At 44.1% G+C, this 18,354-nt stretch overlaps 1 protein-coding gene across 2 annotated transcripts in view; it reads left to right on the top strand.

Moving 5' to 3' along the window:
• The window catches only part of SPTLC1 (serine palmitoyltransferase long chain base subunit 1), an 89,578-nt gene that overhangs the window by 41,019 nt on the left and 30,205 nt on the right, over positions 1–18,354 (top strand). For both annotated transcript variants that reach the window (XM_081103216.1, XM_081103217.1), the window contains exon 7: positions 14,219–14,348. In XM_081103216.1, coding sequence (XP_080959342.1) covers positions 14,219–14,348 — 130 coding nt within the window. The remainder of the gene's footprint in view (positions 1–14,218; positions 14,349–18,354) is intronic.

Raw genomic sequence — 18,354 nt, forward strand, 5'->3', positions numbered from 1 at the left:
AAGCGTGTCGGAGGTATGGTTAATTACCATGTTTGTCTATTATTAGATAGGGTAAATTCATTATGCATAGACAGTATGTCTGAAGCTTCATTTTCTTCCTTTTTTAGTAAACAGTATAAAGCCTTGTCAGTAGGAGGTCTCAGCACAGTGGTTGTTTATGTATTTAAGCCTTTCCTGGTCACTCTACTAAGTGTATGTTCATATTACTTCATATGTCTTTTTTAATGTAATATTTTATATTAAGATAATTGTGGATTTACATACACTTCTAAGAGATTCTTTGTGCCTTTTACCTAGTCTTTCCCAGTGGTCACCTCTTGCAAACTATAAAAGTGTTTCACACTGGGATATTGACAGTGATAAAGTCAAGACACAGAACATGTCCATCACCAGAAGGATCTTTCATGTTGCCACTTCCATGTCCCTCCCAACCTACCCACTATTTTTAATTTAAGTTTTAAGATGACGTCTATTTTATATTTGATTTAAGTCAGTCTATCAAAATAGTATTGTTTAACATGCAATAAACATAAGAAGTTTTTAATGAGTTACTTAACATTCTTTTTTTAGCCGTTTTTTAATTTTTAAATTACAGTTGTATGAGTCTATTTCTGTTTTGCTTGTTTATTTTTTTAGATTCAATTGTGGGTTATTTTTGGGTTTTTTTATATATTTTTATTGATTTCAGAGAGGAAGGGAGAGGGAGAGAGAGAAACATCAATGATGACAGAGAATCATTGATCAACTGCCTCTTGCATCCCCCTAATGGGAATCGAACCTGCAATCCAGGCGTATGGCCTTGACCAGAATAGAACCTGGGACCCTTCAGTCCGCAGGCCGACACTCTATCCACTGAACCAGATCTGCTAGGGCAGTTCAATTGTTGATAGATAAGTATTTATTACAACTTTATTGTTCATATTTTTATCTTTTTTTTTTTTCTTTAGCATTTCATATTACTGGTTTGGTGGTGGTGAACTCTTTTTGCTTTTTTCTTGCCTGGGAAGCTCTTTAGTTGCTGTTCAATTCTGAATGCTAGCCTTGCTGGGTAGAGTAATCTTGGTTGTAGGTCCTGGCTTTTCATCACTTTGAATATTTTTTGCCAATAACTTGGGCCTCTTTGGATTCATCTTATTTGGGACTCTGGGCTTCCTGGAGTTGTATGTCTCCTTCATTCACCAAGGTAGGGAAGTTTTCTTTCATTATATATTCAAATAGGTTTCTAGTTTCTTGCTCGTTCTCTTCTTCCAGTATCCCCATCATGTGAATGTTGATATGCGCTTGAAGTTATCCCAGAGGCTCCTTACACTAGCCTCACTTTTTTTGGGTTCTTTTTGCTGTTCTACTTGCATGTTTTTTGCTTTCTTATATTCCGAATCGCTGATTTGATTGTCAGCTTTATCTACTGTACAGTTGACTCCTGTAAATTACTCGTCATTTCAGTTAGTGTCTCCTTTATTTCTGACTGGTCCTTTTTTAAAAAATATTTTTTATTGATTTCAGAGAGGAAAAGAGATAGAAAATCAATGATGAGAGAGAATCATTGATTGGCTGCCTCCTGCATAACCCCCCTAGGGATTGAGCCTGCAACCCGGGCATGTGCCCTGACTGGGAATCAAACTGTGACCTCCTGGTTCATAGGTCGATGCTTAGTCACTGAGTCACACTGGCTGGTCCTGACTGTTCCTTTTTTATGCTGTTGAGGTTCTCACTAAGTTCATTAAGCATCCTTAATAACCAGTGTTTTGAACTCTGCCTCTAGTAGATTACTTGTCTCGATTTTGTCTAGTTTTTTTCCTGGAGTTTGTTGTTTTATTTGGGACATGTTTCTTTGTGTCCTCATTTTGGCAGCCTCTCCGTCTTTGTTTCTATGTATTAGGTAAAGCTGCTACATCTCCCAGGGTTGGTAGAGTGACTTAATGTAGTAGGTGTTCTGTAGGGTCAGTTGCACAGCCTCTCTGATCACAAGCTGGCACTCAAGGTTTGCCACCTTTTCTCCCCCACTGTGAGCTGTGTACACCTCCCTCTTGTAGTTGAGCCTTGATTGCTGTTGGCACATCGATGGCAGGGATTTAACCTCAGCCCAATCATCTGCAAGGACTGGCTGTAGCCACTGACCACCGACCTCCGACCACCATGGAGGATCAGCTGTGCAGGGACCCACCGCTGCACAGAGCAGGACTTACTTAGTAGGGCTTTGATGCCCACTGAGCCTGCTCTTTTAGTGTGTTGCTTGTGAAGGTGGTTGGGTGGTGGTGCTCTGACATGATCTGAAGGTGTCCACTGAGTGTACTGACTCTGGGGCCTGCCAGAAGGTACAGGCCAAGGTCAGCCACTGCCAGGGTTCTGCCTGGGCCACTCAGCACAAGCTACAAAGCGATCTGTAGGTGGCTGCTATTTGTGCTGAGCTTAGAGGTTCCCAGGAGAAACCAAGCTCTGACCCAAGGCTGGCTACTGCTGGTGTCAAACCTTGGGCCTGAGGTATGGGGCATGCTGAGACCATATGCTGCTTGTTTGAGAGATTTTAGGAAAAATCTAAAGCCTGAGCCATTCTCTGGAAAAGCCACTGGAACCAGCTTAGATGGGCCCGAAATTTGGGTGGAACAGGACCTCAGGGAATCACCAGGGGAGGGTCTCAGGAAAGGAACAGTAGCCTCTGTCAGCACTTCTGTATGGGAGAAAGCTGACCCTCCAGCTCTCTCTGATGCCGGCCAATTCAGTTCCTCCCCATGTGCTCTTTTGAAGCTGCTGCCCCAGCACTGGAGCTCGAGGGAGTGAGTTCTAGTAAATTCGTGTGTGGGCCCTTTAAGAGTAACTGTCTGGGACTCCAGCAGCCCTCCATCTTACTCAGTCACAATTACCACTGGTTTTCAAAGCCAGAAGTTATGGGGACTTTCTTCCTGGCACTGGAACCCTGGGAGACTAGGTCTGGTATGGGGCAGGGAGCCCACGCTCTTCAGGGGGACCTCTGCAGCCAAGATATCCCTCCCAATTTTATCGGCCACACATGGATGTGGGACCAGCTCATTCTGCAGTGACTCTGCCTCTCCTACTAGTCTTGATGTGGCTGCTCCTTTAAATCCCTAGTTGTAGGACTTCCATTCAGCCAGATTTCAGGCAGTTCTGAATGATGATGGTTCTCTGGTTAAGTTGTAATTTTTATGTGGTTGTGGGAGGAGGCAAATACTGGGTTTACACCTAGACGCCTCCCCACTTCTTAATCCCTGGCATCCACTAATCTGTTCTCCATTCCCATAATTCTGTCATTTTAATATTGTTGTGCAAGTGCAGTCTTAGAGTAGGCAACATTTGGGGATTGGTTTTCTTCAGCATTAATTCTCTGGAGATTTATTCAAGTTCTTGTGTGGAGCAAGAGTTTGTTTTTTGGATTGCTGAGTCATATTCCATGGTATGGGTGCACCACAGTTTATTGAGCCTCTCATCTGTTAAGGACATCTGAGTTGCTACTCTAAACATTCACTTACACATTGTTTGGCAAATGTAAGTTTTCATTGCTTTGGGATAAATGCCAAGGAGTCCAGTGCTGGGTCATACAGAATTGCATATTTAGATTTTAAGAAATTGCCGAACTCTTTTTCAGAGTGGCTGTTTCATTTTTATTTATTTATTTTTTTTAAAAAAAAGACCATACCCTTTTATGTAATGATGTTTACTTTTTTTTTTTTTTAATATATTTTATTGATTTTTTACAGAGAGGAAGGGAGAGAGATAGAGAGTTAGAAACATCGATGAGAGAGAAACATCGATCAGCTGCCTCCTGCACATCTCCTACTGGGGATATGCCCGCAACTCAGGTACATGCCCTTGATCGGAATCGAACCCGGGACCCTTCAGTCCGCAGGCCGACACTCTATCCACTGAGCCAAACCGGTTTCGGCAAGCTGTTTCATTTTATGTTGCCATTGACTGTATAAGTGATCTAGTTTCTGAGCATTTGGTATTATCACTATCATTTTATTTTAGTCATTCTGATAGGTGTATAGAGATATCTTATTGTGGTTTTAATTTACATTTCCCTGATCCCTAATGATGTTTACTTTTTTTGGGACTATGTGTGGTCTTGGCATCAGAATAGTACTTCATCAAATCAATTGGAAAGTGATCTCTTCTATTTTCTGGAGAAATTGAAGGCTATTCAAATTATCTGTGTCATATTGGGTGAGTTTATGTTTTTCAAGGAGTTAGTCCATTTCTTTTAAGTTGTCAGATTTATATATATGACGTGCTTTGTAATATTCCCTTATTATCCTTGTACTGTCTGCAGAACCTGTAGTGACACCCCATTTCATTTATGACTGGTAATTTGTGTCTACTCTCTTTTTTGTCAGTCTTCCTAAAGGTTTGTCCATTTTATTGATCTTCTCTTTGGTTTATTGACATTTTTTTCTATTCTATTTTTGTTTTCAGTTTTTTTGACTTTTAATATTATTTCCTGCCTTCTCATTATCAGTTTATTTGTAATGCATTAGTGCTATGAGTTTCCCTCTCAGCATTCCTTTAGTTGTGTCTAATAAATTTTGATGTGTTTGTTTTCATTTTTATTTAATTGTGTTTTATTTCCCTGTAAACCTTCTCTTTGACCCCTGGATTATATAGAAGTGTATTGTTTAGTTTCCAAGTGTTAGAATATTTAAATTTGTTGTAGTTTGTTTTATGGCTCATGATGTGGTCTCTCTTAAACAATGTTCTGTTGTCACTTTAAAAAGAATATTCTGCTGTTCACTGGAGTGTTCTATAAATGACAGTTGATAGTGTTGTTGAGTTCTTTTCTATCCTTGCTGATTTTCTGTCTAGTAGTTCTATCAGCTGGTGTAGTTGTGATTTGTCAATTTCTCATTTCACTTTTATCCGTTTTTGTTTCTTTTCTTTAGCAGTTCTATTATTTGGTGCATATTTATTCCAAGTCTCTAGGACAGCGGTCGGCAAACTGCGGCTCAGCAAACCGCGGCTTGCAAGCCACATACGGCTCTTTGGCCCCTTGAGTGTGGCTCTTCCACAAAATACCGGCTCTTCCACAAAATACTTACTTCTGCGCATGGGCTGCAAAGTTTCAATTGCACTGTATGTGCACGCCTGCACGTGGTATTTTGTGGAAGAGTCACACTCAAGGGGCCAAAGAGCTGCATGTGGCTCGTGAGTCACGGTTTGCTAGCCACGGTTCTAGGATAAGACCCTTGTTACCATTATATAATGTGCATCTTTGTCTCTGGTAATTTTCTTTGTCCCAAAGTGTACTTTATCAGATATTAACATAGGCAATTCTGCTTTCCCTTGGCGAATGTTTGCATGGTATATTTATTGTATGTAGTATATATGCACTCATTACCAATGTTATTGAATAATATATGTGTGTGTGTGTGTATTTTTATTATTTAATAATAAACTACTTTTATTATTACATTTGAAGTGAATTTCTTATAGGCAGCATATGGTTGAGTCATGTTCAATCTATTCTGTCAATCTCTAACTTTAAATTGTATGTTTTGGCTATTTTCATTTAGTGATATATGAGGCCTTATATCTGCCATTTTGTTTGTTACTTGCTCTCTGAGTTTTTGTTTTTCTACTTTCCCTTTCCTCTTTGTTGGTTATTTGACCATGTTTGGGGATTCCATTTCTATTTACCAATATTGTTTTTTACTGTTTCTCTTTGCATAGTTTTTTAAGTCATTGCTCTAAGTATGGCATTATATGTACACATAAGTTATCACATTCTACTGCTCATTTTCTTACCAGTTTAAGTATAAAGTTTTACCTTATATACATCCCTCTACTATCCTCATTTTTTATGTAATTATTTAAATACTAGAGGCCTGGTGCACGGGTTCGTGCACCAGTGGGGTCCCTTGGCCTGGCCTACAGGGATTGGGCCGAAACTGGTTCTCTGACATCCCCCCAGGGTCCCGGATTGCAAGAGGGCAGTTCTCAGGTGACACACCCCATAATTAGGCTCCCTCCTCTCTGGTTCCAGGGGCTTCACCTGAGAACCGCAGCTGCCAAATCACCACAGCTCGGCAGCTCCTGCATTGAGCATCTGCCCCCTGGTGGTCATTGCATAGCTACCGGTCGAACAGTTGGACAGTCGCTTAGGCTTTTATATCTACACTAATAAAAGAGAAACATGAAAATTGATTATCCCTCCGCGATGCCCACCAGCCAATCAGTGATATGCAAATTAACCCAACAAAGATGGCAGTTAATTTGCATACACAGGCAAAGAGTGAAGACTGAAGACAGCAGAAGGAAGCCCAGAACTGCAGAAGGGAGCGAAATGGCGGAGAAGGGAATGGAGCCAAGGCAGCTGAGATGGGCACGGAGCTCAGGCAGCGGAGACGGAAGGGAGTGAAGTGGCGGAGACGGGAGGGAGCGAGGCAGCAGACACGGGCGGGAACGAGGCGGCGGAGAAGGGAGGGAGCGAGGTGGCCGAGAAGGGAGGGAGCGAGATGGCGGAGAAGGGAGGGAGCGAGGCGGCAGACACGGGAGGGAATGAGGCGGAGGAGACGGGAGGGAACGAAGTGGCGGAGACGGGAGGGAGCGAGGCGGGCTTCACTCCCTTCTCTGCTTCTCTCCGGCCTCAGGAAGCCCTATTCTTGCAGGAATCTTCCTGACACGGGCCTCTAGTATATATATACACTAGAGGCCTGATGCATGAAATTCAAAAGCCTGGCTGGCAATTGAAGCGTGAGTGTCTGGTGTGGAAGGGTAGGTCCCACCTGACCTCCGGGTTCTGGGCAATACCTAAGTCCCCCAAGTGCCCCCCTTCACCTGAGTCACAGCACCCGAGTCCCCATGGGGAGATGCAGTGAGCATGGCTAGATGCTGTGGGCTGTGGTGCAGCATGGGCCTCTGGGCTGCCCAGTGGCGCCACATGGAAGCCAGGCAGGCAGTGCACTCTCCCAGTCAGCCTCGCAGACCAGCTTCTGCATGAACCCTGGTGAGCCCAACTGGCCCCTGCAGTCCCAGCAGCTGTGGCTCACCAGAAGAGGCCACGTGGGTGTGGGATGGACTCCTCATGGGCGCCTGGTGTCCCTGGGTAGGGTAGCAGATGGAGTGAGAGTGAGTCCGGCGGACACCCCGCATTCTCACAGCACCTCTGTCTCTGTCACTCCTGCCCCCAGGTAGTTGGCGAGAGGTAGCAGCCTCCGCCCGAGCACCACGGGAGGTTGGTTGCCGCGCCCTGGTGGTCAGTGCACATCATAGCAAGTGGTCAAACTCATGGATGAACGACTGCCCAAGGGGACAATATTCATATTAGGCTTTTTAAAAATATAGATGTCCTGTACATACATTGAGAACCACGTCAGACAGTGTAGTTTTTGCTTTATCCATTATACTAATAAAAGAGAAATATGTAAATTGGTAGTCACTCCGCCACACCCACCAGCCAGTCAGGATGAGTATGCAAATTAGCCCAACAAAGATGGCAGGTTAATTTGCATACATAGGCACGGAGCGAAGACTGAAGGCTCCAGCCCGAGCGAAGACTGAAGACTGAAGACGCTTGGCTTCTCCGCTGTGGCCAGAGTGGAGAAGCCAAGCCTCGCTGCGTTTGGACCAAAAGGCCTGGTTCCGAGTCCTGGCAGCCAGGGGAAGGAAGGCCTATTGTGTGAATCTTCATGCAATGGGCTTCTAGTCTATAATAATAAAAGCGTAATATGCTAATTAGACCAGACAGCTGAATGACCTTCTGGACATCATTCTGGATGTCCTTTTGGATGAAGCCGCGGTGGTGGGGGCCGAGGCAGAGGCAATTAGGGGCAATCAGGCAGGCAGGTGAGCGGTTAGGGGCAATCAGAAAGGCAGGCGAGTGGTTAGGGACGATCAGGCAGGCAGGCAGAGGCGGTTAGGGGTGATCAGGCAGGCAGGCAGGCCAGGGGTTAGGAGCCAGTGGTCCCGAATTGCAAGAGGGATGTCCGACTGCCAGTTTGGGCCTGATCCCTCTGTGGGATCAAGCCTAAACTGGCAGTCGGGCATCCCCTGAGGGGTCCTGGATTGCGAGAGGTGCAGGCCGGCTTAGGGACCCCCATCCCATGCATGAATTTTTTGCACCAGGCCTCAAGTTGTTTATAATGCTGCAATGCACATAGCGGGGGCGTATATTCTTTTGAATTAGTGTTTCAAGTTTCTTCGGCTATATCCCAGAAGTGGAATCACTGGGTCAAAAAACAGTTTCGTTTTTAATTTTTTGAGGTAACTCCAGTGGCTGCACCAAACTGCATTCCACCAACAGTACATGAGTGTACCCTTCTTTTCTTCACATCCTCATGTTGTTTGTTGGTTTATTGATGATAGCCATTCTGACAGGCATGAGGTGATTTCTCATTTTGGTTTTAATTTGCATATCTCTGATGATTGGTGACATTGAGCATCTTTTTATATGTCTATTGGCCATCTACATGTCCTCTTTGGAGAAGTATCTATTCAGGTCCTTAGCCCATTTTTCAATTGGATTGTTTGTTTTCTTGGTGTTGAGTTGTATAAGTTTTTTATACATTTTGGATATTCACCCTTTATTAGATGTATCATTGGTGAATATGTTCTCCCATTCAATGCCTTTGCCCATTTTTTCATTAGGTTTTTTTTTATGTTGAGTTGTATATAAATTTTGGGTATTAATCTCTTATCAGATATATCATTGATGAATATCTTCTCCTATTCTCTGGGTTGTCTTTTTATTTTATTGGTGGTCTTTTCATTTTGTTGATGGTTTCCTTTGCTGTGCAAAAAATTTTTAGTTTGATGTAGTCCCATTTGTTTATTTTTTTCTTTTGTTTCCCTTGCCAGAGGAGATATAGTAGAGAAAGTGTTACCTGAAAATGTCCAAGGTTTTACTGTCTATGTCTCATAATCCAGGACTGCTGGCTCCTAACCGCTGCCTGCCTTCCTGCCTGATCGCCCCCTAACCGCTCCCCTGCCGGCCTGATTGACATCTAACTGCTCCCCTGCTGGCTCGATTGCCCCCCCAACTGCCCTCCCCTGCTGGCCTGATTTCACCCCCAACTGCCCTCCCCTGCCAGCCTGATTGCCCACAACTGCCCTCCCCTGCCAACCATCTTGTGGTAGCCATCTTGTGACATCACGTGATGCCACCTAGACTTTTATTTTATAGGATGTGTGCTGGATTTTGTTAAATGCTTTTTCTGCATCTATTGATATGATTATATGACTTTTATTCTGCATTTTGTTTATATAGTGTATCACATTAATTGATTTGTGGATACTATACAAACCTTGCATCCCAGGAATTGATCCCACTTGATCATGGTGTGTGATCTTTTTAATATATTGCTGGATTTGGTTTGCTAATATTTTGTTGAGGATTTTAGCAGCCTATAATTTTCTTTCTACGTAGTATCTTTATCTGGTTTTGGAGTTAGGATACGCTGGCCTCATAAAATGAGCTTGGCAGTCTTCTCTCCTCTTGAGTTTTTTTGGAATAGCTTGAGAACGGTAGGTATAAGTTTTTCTTGAAGTCTTGGTAAAATTCAACTGTGAAACCGTCTGGTCCAGGAATTTCGTTTGTTGGAAGTTTTTTGATTGCTGCTTTAATTTCATTAATTGTAATCTGTCTGTTCAGATTTTCTTTTTCTTCATGATTCAGTTTTGGGAGATTGTATGTTTCTAGGAATTTAACCATTTCTTCCAGATTGTCCAATTTGTTGGCAAACAGTTGTTCGTAATATTTTCTTTAAATCTTTTGTGTATCTTTGGTGTCAGTTGTTGCTTCTCCTCTTTCATTTCTGATTTTATCTTTCAACTCTTTTTTTCTTGATGAGTCTGGTTGAAGGTCTCTCAATCTTGTTTATCTTTTTAAAGAACTGGCTCTTGGTTTCATTGAAAACGTTTTTTTATTGGCATATAATTGACATACAATATCTTATTAGTTTCAGATGCACACTACAGTCAAACCTTGTTTCTCAAATGTCTCCCATCTCGAACAGTTAGGTTCTGGACCAAGTTGTTCACAGAAAAAAATATCTGGGTTGTTTATTAAAACTTCAGTTTTCAACCTGACAATTCTTTTATGCTGATACCTCAGCATGACAGAAATTATCTCTCAGGGAACAGAGGCAAGAATGCTTTTGTTGCTGGAAATCTATGATTAGTACAATTTTAAAACATAAAGAAACCAAGAGTGCTAATGTTACTAAGGGTGTGAAAGTGTTCACAAAACAGTCACAGGCATTGAATAGGTGGAAAGACTGCTGCTGAGCAGATAAAGGGAAGCAGTTAGCCAGTGATAGCATTCCCAGGCAGGGATATAGTAAAAATTTGTTTAAGGCTAGTAGGGGTGGTTTTATAAATTTAAGAAATTTTTTTTTTCCAGATCAAACAGTACATTAGACGTGCTGTATTTAAGAAAAGTTAAAACAAGGAATCAGTTGAAGGTCTTAAATGGATTCATTCAATTTACATTATTTCTAATGGGAAAAATGATTGTGTTTTCAAACAAATTGCTTCTCGAACAGCCTTTCAGAACAAATTAAGTTCAAGAAACGAGGTTCCACTGTATAGTGATTTGATACTTGTATATGTACACATGAATTGATCCCCTAGTAAGTCTAATTACCATCTGTTACCATACCAAGTTATTACAGTATTATTGCTATACTAGTAGCTCTGCGCACGAATCCATGCGCCCTCCTGTAGCTCTCCGCCCACTGCCCCGCCCTCCTGTAGTTCTCTGCCTGCTTCCCTGCCCTCTTGTACCTCCCCCTGACCCCCCCCCATAGCTTGTTGCCCTGCCCTCTCCACCTCCCACTTGCTTGCTGCCCTGCCCCATTCTGTAGTTCTCTGCTGCCCACTTGTAGGCAGTAGGTCGCTGCCCTGCCCTCCTGTAGCTCCCCGCCCCCCCCAGCTTGCTGCCCTGCCCCCTCCTGTAGCTCTCTGCTGCCCACTTGTAGGCAGTAGGTCGCTGCCCTGCCCTCCTGTAGCTCCCCCCCCCCCCCCCCCAGCTTGCTGCCCTGCCCCCTCCTGTAGCTCTCCGCAGCCCACTTGTACCTCGCTGGGCCACCCTCCTGCTGATCCGTGATCTGGTCGTGCTGCGCTTGGTCTTTATGCCTCAGGGCATAGTGGCTAATTAGCATATTCCTCTCTTATTATATAGGATTCCCTATGTTGTACATCACATCCCCATTGACTTATTTAAATTTTTATGATGGGAAATTTGTACTTCTTAATCTCCTTCACCAATTTTCCCCAGCTCACTGAATGGGTACGCTCTCTGGTAATTACCAGTTTATTTCCTCTATGAATGAGTGTGTTTCTGCTTTGATTTGTTTGGGTTTATTTGTGTGTGTGTGTTTTTAGTTCCACATATAAGTACAATTATATTGAAACCGAAATGTGGGGTGTTTGAGTCCGAGTTCATTGTCTCGAGAAATCGAAGAATGAAGCCACAGACAAAAATGATTAGCGGAACCGAAGTTCATTGGGAGAAACCAGTCCTGGAACAGGTGCAGCTGGGGTTCCAGGAGCAGCCAGCGTCCAGGCTTCCTTTCCATGTGATAGTCGGGTGTAAAGTCTATCAGTCCATGTGTAGAGTCCCAGTGGCCATCAGCCACATGGGCGCAGGCGTGTGCTCCCACCACAGGAACATCAGGAACCCTTTGCGCCCTGAGAGCGGCAAGAGGGAGTGCACGCTTTTTAATTGAGGGTGTGGATACAGCCTTGCTAGCTCCTGATTGGACTTTTTAAAGAATTCTGCTTAGCAATATCCTTGGGATTGGTTTATATGCCTCACTGCCTTATGATTGGTTATTTGCATGCCTCCTGTCTTAGCAATATCCATACATTTTCAAGTTCATGCCTCTCTCAGGTGTCCTTCCTTCCCCGCCCAGTTGGTGTCTTTGTAACTCCACCTAGTTGGGTTCCTGTTTTGTTTTGTTTTTAAAATATATTTTATTGATTTTTTACAGAGAGGGAGAGGGATAGAGAGTTAGAAATATCGATGAGAGAGAAACATCGATCACCTGCCCCCTGCACACCTCCTATTGGGGATGTGCCTGCAACTGAGGTACATGCCCTTGACCGGAATTGAACCTGGGACCTTTCAGTCCGCAGGCCGACGCTCTATCCACTGAGCCAAACCAGTTAGGGCGGGTTCCTGGTTTTACTTCCTCTTCCCATGGTCCCGATTCTGACTGCCTACCTTCCTCTGCCTCCTCAAAGTGGTATTTATCTTTGTCTGACTTTTTTCACTCAGCATAATATTCTTTAATATTCCATTCTTTTTATACCGAGTGATATTCCATTGTGTATTTGTACTACAGCTTTTTTATCTACTTGTCTACTAATAGACACTTGGGGTGCTTTCATATCTTGGCTATTGTAAATAATGCTGCAATGAACATAAGGGTGCATATGTCTTTTGAATTAGTGCTTACATTTTCTCTGGATAAATACCCAGTAGTTAAATTGCTGGATTGTTAGATAGGTCTCTTTTCTATTTTTGGAGAAAATATTGTTGCCATGATTGCTCTAAAGTTATCAGAAGCCCTGACTCCCTATCATCTCAGGACTGCCATTTGTTGGCTGTTTTCTTTCATTCTGCTTAAAGACCTCTGGTTCTTGGTAAGACAGGTAATAGTTGGTTGACACTGAGCGGGTGCTTTCTCTCCCTCATTCTCCTGAGCCTCCTCTGATACAGGCCACATTCAGGAGAGAGAGGTTGCCCCTAACTGCAGGGTGAGTGGAACTTGGCATGCTCTCCATGGTCTCACTGACACCATGTTGTAGCCCCATGTTACCCATCGGCACAGATCAATGTCTCAGCTCCCTTCTCCAGCACCACCTGGGGATGCTGAGGTGCCTTGCTACAGCCTCACCAGGGTCAGAGGCTAAGCCAGGGGTGGGCAAACTTTTTGAATCGAGGGCCACAATGGGTTCTTAAACTGGACCGGGGGGGGGGGGGGGGGGGAAGGGCCGGAACAAAAGCATGGATGGAGTGTTTGTGTGAACTAATATAAATTCAAAGTAAACATCATTACATAAAAGGGTGCGGTCTTTTTTCTTTTTAGTTTTATTCATTTCAAAGGAGCCGGATCCGGCTGGGCTAAGCCCTCCCTCTCAGCCTCTGCTGGTGCGGAGGGTGGGCCCGATATTCCTGTGGTGTGGCTGCAACGGAGCCGTTATTGTCAGCTGGGAGCCCTCTTTCCTCTCCCTTTGGCTACAGAACACAGACTTCTGTTAGTTGTTTTGTCTGTGTCCGTGGCATTTCCAGGTGGCCAGCTTCATCAGCCCTCAGTCTGGGAAATCCAGGAAACTGGTGTCATGCCATTTCTCAGGTCCCTAGCTGGTCTGACTTTTCTCTCCATCTTTCAGTGTTCTTAGACTTATTTTATATGTAATGTTAGGGGTTTGGTAAGAAACCCCTAGTAAGAAACAGCTAGTGCCGAAACCGGTTTGGCTCAGTGGATAGAGCGTCAGCCTGTGGACTGAAAGGTCCCAGGTTCGATTCCAGTCAAGGGCATGTACCTGGGTTGCGGGCACATCCCCAGTAGGAGATGTGCAGGAGGCAGCTGATCGGTGTATCTCTCACATCGATGTTTCTAACTCTCTATCTCTCTCCCTTCCTCTCTGTAAAAAAATCAATAAAATATATTAAAAAAAATAAAAATTAAAAATTAAAAAAAAGATAAGAAACACCTAGTAAGAAAAATAGGGAAAATGTGTCTACTTCATCTTCCCAGACATAGAAATCTTGCATATACTTTTAATTAATACAACTTACTTTAAAAATATATTTCCTCCTAATTAACCCAATTTAGAAGATCTCATGGAAGTTTAATCTGCAAGATTCAGAGTTCTACCTGGTTTTGCGGATAGTCAGCTCTCCAGGATGGCTTCTCTTGAGCGTGGCATCCCAACCAGAGGTGCCGCCGTGGTGCAGTGTGAGTGTTCGTGCATTTCTCAGAGAGCGTTGCTGAGAGTAAACCGAGAGCCCATGCACAGTAAGGCCTTAGCCTGCTGACGCCGAGGTGAAAATACAGAAGAGAGCTGCTTAGAACAGAACCAGGATGTAGTTTTGTGGAAAGCGCTTGCAGGGGGAAGCGCAAACAGTGATGTAAAAATGTTCAGGTGTGCTTTATTTATTTGTCATGTTCCCATTAACAAGTAAATGTAGGTCATCCTACTCAAATGCTAAGAATATTGACAAGCCCTTTAAACCCCAGTTTGGTTGTACTCTTCCTTACAGAGATAGAGCTGCCTGCTTTGCTATTCAGAAAGGATTACAGGCATCACGTAGTAACATTAAGTTATTTGAGCATAATGATATGGCTGACCTGGAGCGACTGCTAAAAGAACAAGAGATCGAAGACCAAAAGGTAGGATTCTTTTGAAGAAAATTATGCAGTTCTTTTCTACTCTAACCAGCTAAATTATATAGGAAATGATCATTTGTCATGAAAACTTGCCTGTGGATCACATTTGGATATTAAGGATGTTCCTGCTTATTAAGTGTACTTCATGCTGTAGAGCCAAGTTTGATGTAATTGCTTCATTACTGCCAAAATTATGTATGGCAAATTTGGGGAAGGTAATCAGGCAGCTTATTAAAAAGGAGAGAGAGCCCGAACCGGTTTGGCTGGGTGGATAGGGTGTCGGCCTTCAGACTGAAGGGTCCTAGGTCCGATTTTGGTCAAGGGCACATGCCAGGGTTGTGGGCTCGATCCCCAGTAGGGGGCGGTCAGGAGGCCGCCAATCAGTGATTCTCATCATTGATATTTCCTTCTCCCTCTCCCCCTCCCCCTCTCTCTTCCTCTCCCCCTCCCCCTCTCTCTCCCTCTCCCCTTCCCTCCCTCTCTGAAAACAATAAAAATATTAAAATTTTTAAAAAAGGAGAGAGAAAAACAGCCTGCCCTATGGGTGGGGGTGTATACTTTCAGCTCTGCAGGAATAGCTCCAGATTCAGTAGGACCGTGGTTGGGAAACCAGGGCTCGCGAGCCACATGCGGCTTTTTGGCCCCTTGAGCGTGGCTCTTCCACAAAATACCATGTGCGGGCGCACGTACAGTGCAATTGAAACTTGCTGGCCCATGCGCAGAAGTCGGTATTTTGTGGAAGAGCCGGTATTTTGTGGAAGAGCCACACTCAAGGGGCCAAAGAGCCGCATGTGGCTCATGAGCCACAGTTTGCCGACCACTGCACTAGGGTGTTCATGAGATGTAACAATTGGATTCAAAATAGATTAATTCATATCAGAATCAATCATGTATCAATTAAGTGGAAGAAACAATAACATCAGATCTGAATTTACAAATTTATGAACAAAGTGAGACTCTCTCCCCACCCCACTGTCATGTGCTTCTAAGCAGCTGCTACCTGTGAGAAACAATAGCCCCAAACCGGGTTTCCTGCCTTCTTGCCACCCATTTACACCGTTTCTTCCCCTTGAGGGAATGGGCTTCTTCCTCCGTGTGCCATGGGAGTGTGGCAGAGGAAATGTGTTCAGAGCATCACTGTTAGGATTATCATTTATTTTCTTCTGATGACGTGGATGAAGAAGGTAGCTCTGGTCTGTGATTCTACGGGAACTGTTACATGTAGACTGGACTAGGAACCTGGTCACCACAGCCTGTCTCAGCGTCACTTTCAAGGGGACTGTTCCAGGACAGCTCATTCATTAGAGTCACTGATAAAAATGCCCATTTTTGTGTCAATTTTTGTTTATTCAAATATTTGCGTTATTCCTCTAGGATTCTGTCGTCTTTGTTAGGAGACAGCAGTCCTTACTGAGTACATAGACTCTGATGAACTTCCTCTGTGATACATGTGTTGTAGCTGCACAAGTAGGAAATTTTTTTTTTTTTAAATATACTTTTTAGTGATTTCAGAGAGGAAGGGAGAGGGAGAGAGAGAGAAAAAAATCAATGATGAGAGAAAATCATTGATGGGCTGCCCCCTGCACGGCCCCTACTGGGGACTGAGCCCACAACCCGGGCATGTGGCATGTGCCCTGTCCGGGATTAGAACCGTGACCTCCTGGTTCATAGGTCCTCAACCACTGAGCCACACCGGCTGGGCACAACTAGGAAATATTAACATTGAAACTATTCCATTGATGACTTTCTAAAAATCATTAAAAAATGTCCCTTGTTCTGACTTAGTAATAGCATGCTACCAGACTGAAGAGCATTGCCTTGGGGAATATGGCCAATGACCAGTCTGCTGTAGAGTTTATTCTGCCAAATTAGTATTGTACAAATCTGGAAAACATGATATTCAAATTTCTCTCTGTGTGTATGTGTGTGCACGCGTGAGTGCGTGCGCGCACGCTTTACCAGATTTATATTACTTGTGAACTTTTTTTATAATAAAAAATAAAATTATCTTGAAAATGTATTTCCATGTTATAGTTTTTACTAATTAATTTATACTATATTTTCCTGCCAAGAGTAGGTTTTCTAAATTACTCTGTATTTTTATTTTTAAAGGTGATTCTTTTTCAGTTTTATATAAATGTTAAATTTTTGAATATTTTCTACTTAGATGCTTATCTTTCCTTTGAAACTGAATTAAAATATTATAGTGTAGTCCAGGTATGGATCAAATTTTTGGGGGGTGGTGTTAATTTCCCAAGATGTTTCTTGTTCCTTTTCCTACAGGGTTCTCTTGTCATATATTCTTCTAAAAATAAATAAGTCAAGCATTTTATGGAAGAAACACAAATAACTAAGCATGTGAAAAATAATCTGAGAAAGATTATCAGAGAAAGTAGGCTAGCAGTTTTGGCCTGCCCAATTAGGGAACATTTTTTAATCGTAATAATCAGCCTCAACACAGACATGCGTGATGAGACAGAAGTCCCTCTTGGGGGTTTCATTGGCATAGCCTTTAGACACAGTCACATTCCAGTATTCTTAAGTAGCTGTACCCTTGGGACTGGGATGTGGGGTGCTGTTATAGAAGATAATCAGAAGTGGTGTCAGAAATTGAAAGATATTTACGATTTGAGGTAAAAAAGCAAAACAAGGGAAACAGCCTAAATGGAACATTAGGAGAATTGTTAATTTATGGTAAACCTACAAGGTAGAATTTCTCCCCTAAAATCATGTTTTAAATAATATTAAGTAATGTGGAAATGCTCATAACATCCTATATAATAGAAGGCTAATATGCAAATTAGCTGAACAGTGGAATGACCGGTCACTATGATGTGCACTGACCACCAGGGGGCAGATGCTCAACGCAGCAGCTGCTCCCTGGTGGTCAGTGCGCTCCCACAGGAGAAGCGCCGCTCAGCCAGAAGCCCTGAGCCAGGCTCATGGCTGGCGAGCGCAGCGGCTCCATGGCAGCGCTAAGGATGTCCACCAGGCAGGCAGGCAGGCAGAGGGGTTAGGGGCGATCAGCATGCGGACATCCCCCGAGGGGTCCCTGACTGCGAGAGGGTGCAGGCCAGGCTGAGGGCCCCACCCCCCCACCCCCAGTGCATGAATGTCGTGCACTGGGCCTCCAGTCTATACTAATAAAAAGGTAATATGCGAATTAGACCTGATAGACTGGATATCTTCCGGTTGTCCAGTCCTCCTTCAGGACAAAGCCACGGTGGTAGGGGCGGAGGCAGAGGCGGTTAGGGGTAATCAGACTAGCAGGGGAGGGCAGTTAGGGGCGATCAGGCTGGCAGGGGAGAGCATTTAGGGGCAATCAGGGCTGGCAAGCAGAGGCAGTTAGGGACAATCAGGCTGGCAGGCAGAGGCAGTTAGGAGCCAGCAGTCCTGGATTGTGAGAGGGATGTTCGACTGCTGATTTAGGCCTGATCCTACAGGGATTTTGTGCACCGGGCCTCTAGTCTATATATAAAAGCCTAAGCAACTGGCCAGTAGCTATGAAGCACACGGACCACCGGGGGCAGATTCTCAACACAGGAGCTGCTGAGCAGCAGCAACTTTGCAGAGTGCCCTCTTGCACTTTGGGACCTCTTGGGGGATGTTGGACTGCCAGTTTCAGCCCAATCCTTGCAGACCAGGCTGAGGGACCCCACCTGCCAGAGGAACCCGGCTCACTCTGCAGACGCCCTTTGTGCTCTGGTGCTGCCCCAGGTGTGGCTGGCCTGGGAGGGACCACAGGAGGTTGGCTCCAGGGTGTGTCCAGCCCATCTTGCCGTGTCCCGCTCTGCTGGGCACCTTCTAATTAACTTCCTTTCAATGTGCATGAATCCATGCACCGGGCCTCTAGTAATATCATGAAACCCATATCCTAAAACTATTCCAGTAAAATCCTGATTTGAACAATGTAATTTATAAAGATACCAGAGGCCCGATGCATGAAATTCGTGCATTCAGGGTGGTGGTGTCCCTCAGCCCCGCCTGTGCCCTCTTGCAGTCCAGGAGC

The sequence above is a fragment of the Myotis nattereri genome, assembly GCF_964212035.1.
Source record: "Myotis nattereri genome assembly, chromosome: 12".
Taxonomy (NCBI): domain Eukaryota; kingdom Metazoa; phylum Chordata; class Mammalia; order Chiroptera; family Vespertilionidae; genus Myotis; species Myotis nattereri.